The sequence below is a fragment of the Terrapene carolina genome, unplaced genomic scaffold (genome assembly GCF_002925995.2).
Source record: "Terrapene carolina triunguis isolate 2854851 unplaced genomic scaffold, T_m_triunguis-2.0 Scaffold51464, whole genome shotgun sequence".
Taxonomy (NCBI): Eukaryota; Metazoa; Chordata; order Testudines; family Emydidae; genus Terrapene; species Terrapene triunguis.
The window spans coordinates 7,126-10,975 of record NW_020715815.1 but is presented as its reverse complement, the minus strand read 5'-3'; the positions used below and the strand labels follow the sequence as shown (position 1 = coordinate 10,975).

General features: G+C 43.3%; 1 protein-coding gene across 1 annotated transcript; it reads left to right on the top strand.

Annotated features, from left to right (window-relative positions):
• The first annotated feature begins 1,855 nt into the window (after positions 1-1,855).
• Positions 1,856-2,794, top strand: LOC112123046 (putative olfactory receptor 52P1). Its single transcript, XM_024221740.1, has one exon. It carries the CDS (start codon positions 1,856-1,858, stop codon positions 2,792-2,794), a length of 939 nt encoding a protein of 312 aa, XP_024077508.1.
• Positions 2,795-3,850: the final 1,056 nt, after the last annotated feature.

Below are 3,850 nucleotides of genomic sequence, written 5' to 3'. Positions count from 1 at the left end.
ATGAGAACTGGACAAAGGGTCCAGCAGTAGTCGCACCAGAGGCAAATTCAAAGGTAAAATAACTTCTCCACATCTCCTTGAGATTCCCCTGGTTATCATCCAAGGATCACATTGGCCTCTTTTGGCACTGAGTCACACTGGGAGCTCATGTTTAGTTAATTATCCCTTCATGCCCCCAAATCTTGTTCAGAGTCATTGCACTTTCCATGAGAGTCCCCCATCGTGTAAGCATCACAAACATTCTTTGTTCCTAGATGAAGATATCTACATAGATATATTAGAACACATATTGTTTGCTTTGACCCAGTTTATCAACCAATCCAGATTGCTCCGAACTGTGATCTGTCCTATTCATTATTTACAATCCCCCAATTTTAGTGTCATCTGTAAACTTCATCAATATTCAGGCATGAGATGGGTTAGCAGCTGAATTGCTGACACATGTCTCTGCTTACACTTGTCAGTTAACATCTGTAACTTATGCCTCAGACAAAGCTGGGTGTCTGCAAGAAAGTGTGTCACCAAAAGAAACAAGGGGAGTAACAGAGGTGAAGGCCTGTACACTGAATACCAATACCCTTGTGTCATTTGTGCCCATTCCCTTGAGCACAAAGTCTTAGCACAACATGATTATGTCTGTTTCCATGGGGAAAACTGGGCTCTTTCTAACATAGGAATTGCATCGTGGATCAGACCTATGCTCTATCTAGTTCAGTGTCCTCTCTCTTACAGGGACAACCTCAGGTCCTGCAGAAGAAGGTGTAAGAAACTCAACAGTAGATGTATGGGTGTGTGTGACCTGATCACCTGGAAGGTGTTGCCCTAATGCCTGACAGCTAGACATTGGCTTGTGCCCTGAAACACTTTGGTGTCTAGGATTTCCAAAATATTTATTTACCTGTAACTATTGTAACTGGATAGTCTCACTACCCATGTAAATATCCAAACCTTTACTGAACCTTTCTTAGTTCACGGCCTCAACTACCTCCTGTTCCTCAGACTAATTAGGCATTGAGTGAAGAAAGCATTCTTTTTTTTATCTGCTTTGAATATGTCACATTTCAGTTTAATTGAGTGTCATCTTGATCTTGTGTTATGAAACAGGAAGAACACATTCTCAATCAACTCTTTACCAGTCAGTATTTTATAGACTTTTCTCATGTCCCCTCTTAGTCATCCCCTTTGTAAGGTAACAATCCCAGTCTTTTCAACCTCTCTCCATATGAGAGTTTCCCCAGGGCCATTATTATTCTCATTGCCCTTGCCTGAACCCCTCTAGTTCTGCAATATTCTTTGTGAGAGAGGTGCTCACTACTACACAGAGGAGTCCAGAGGATGATGAAACATTGATGGACTGATATTATGGCAGTGTATTATCTGTATGATTTTCCATCCCACACCTCCTGGATCCCAAATGTTTTGCTTAGTCTCTGTCCATGCTTGAACTGTAAGCAGGGTTTCCCAGATGTGTGTACCATGATGCCCTGGTCCCTGTCCTGAGTTCATGCAATTAAATTAGAACCTTCCCAGGTGTTTAGTGACTTCAAACATTTCCCTCCAATGGGAATACACGTTGCTGTTATTGACATTGAAGTTTCTATGCCATCATGCTGCCCATTCACCTGGCTTGGTTAGCTCCCTCTGAGGACTTCTCTGGACTTGACTATGACCAAAATAATCTGGTGCCATCTGTAAATGTTGCCACCTCACTACTCACCCCCTTTCTAGAGGGATAATAACTATAAACTCTTTATCGTGCTATTTACTATAAAGTTTGTAAACCCACTCAATGTGCTTCTCTCCCTGCACAGGCACCTTGAGCATTTCTTAGCCCTACTGATGCATCGACAACCTCATGGCAGCTTTCAACCTCACCCCCTCTGACCCTTCAACATTCATGCTAATGGGAATCCCTGGCCTGGAAGCTGCCCACATCTGGATTTCCATCTGTTTTTCTACGTTCTACATTATCAGCCTGTTGGGAAATTTCACAGTTCTGTTTGTTGTAGGCAAAGAGCAGACCCTGCACAAGCCGATGTACCTGCTGATCTGCATGCTGGCACTCACAGACATTTGCTCATCTACCTCCATCATGCCAAAGACACTGTGTATATTTTGGTTCAATTTAAACGGCATTACAGTGGGTGGCTGCCTCACCCAGATGTTCTTAATTCACGCAGTTTCTGCAATGCACTCAGCCATCCTCGTGACAATGGCCTTCGATCGCTATATTGCCATATGTAACCCTCTGAGATATGCCACCATCCTCACCAATGCACGAATAGCTAATCTAGGGCTAGTGGGTTTGATAAGAGCTGTTCTCTTCATTTTGCCCCTGCCCCTGATCTTGATCAGGCAGCCATTCTGTAACAACCGCATTATCCCCCATACATACTGCGACCACATGGCTGTGGTGAAGATATCATGTGGGGACACCACGGTTGACAGGATGTATGCCTTGGTGATTACATTTGTAGTCACCGGGTTAGACCTAACGCTCATTGCCCTGTCCTATGGTCTGATTGTCAGGGCCGTCGTCAGAATCTCCTCCAAGACAGCCCACCAGAAAGCCCTCAACACCTGCACAGCCCACATCTGTGTGATGCTGACCTCTTATACTCCCTTCCTCTTCACCTCTCTGACATACCAATTCGGTCAGGGCATTGCTCCCAATGTTCACATTATCTTGGCCAACCTCTACTTCCTCGTCCCCACCATGCTCAACCCAATCATTTATGGGGTCAAAACCAAAGAGCTTCGTGACAAAGTGGGCAAATACACCAGCAGAAGGTGATCAGCGGGGGACACTGACTTTAAACCGGTATGATGAGAGGGAAAAATGATATCTCCTGCTTAATGAAGGGTGCTCTGTACCAGTTTGGTAGAGCTCAGCATTGTGGAAGTTCAGTCTGTGAAGTTCCTCCCACCTAACATCTCTTCACAGTCTGTGAAGTTCACTCCATCACCAAGCACTGCACGCTGGCCTCTGGGTAAAGGGAGTAGAGTGGGGCCTTAGACACTTTACTAGCCAATTCCCCTGAGGTAGTGCAGAAGGAAAGTTCGCTACAATAGTTGCCCACTTACACTTGGGAACTGGGAGAAATAGATGGGCTGGATTTAAGTGACGTGTAAATATATGTGTAACTTGTGAAATCTTCATATAAATGATAAAAGGTGATATGGGTAACTTTGGGGAGCACACGTTTTGCGTAAGGTGACTATAACATTACTGCATGAGACGGCTGCCCAGAGACTGGTATAATATTAACCTTTTTCCTGTACTATTTTATTATGGGGTTAGAGCAGTAAACATGACCTTCTTTTATTTGGCCTCTTGAACATATTTCATAACAAATTAAAGCTTAGTCAAGCAAGCTTCCTCTCAGATTCAGTAGTTAGACACAATGAAGGCACCCACAGAACTGATTCTCCTGAGCAAAAATGCCGACGAATTTACAAGCGTTCAGCATTAAAGAAATTAATGGAAAACTAGTTTTATTTTTTATCATTTATCTTACAAAGCATGCTTTATATTTAAGAATATGATTATATGAAAATGAGGAATATGGGGGTTACAGTACGGTCTCCCAAGGATTGTAGCAGTTTTCAAACAGCATTTAACATTTCCCGAATATTTCTTTGGAGCATATATCAGGGGAAAGGTTATGATCTGCTCAAAGTAATTTCCCTCTCCATATATGTGTATCATTAATGCGTATGAAGTGATGAGATTTGTGTTGTACAGTGGTCACTAAAGCATGCTGTAAGTTGGGAAATCTGCCAGATATTAGCCCTCACCCTGAGTCAACAGCAGGGAAAGTAACCAACACCCAGACAGGGTGTCAAACAA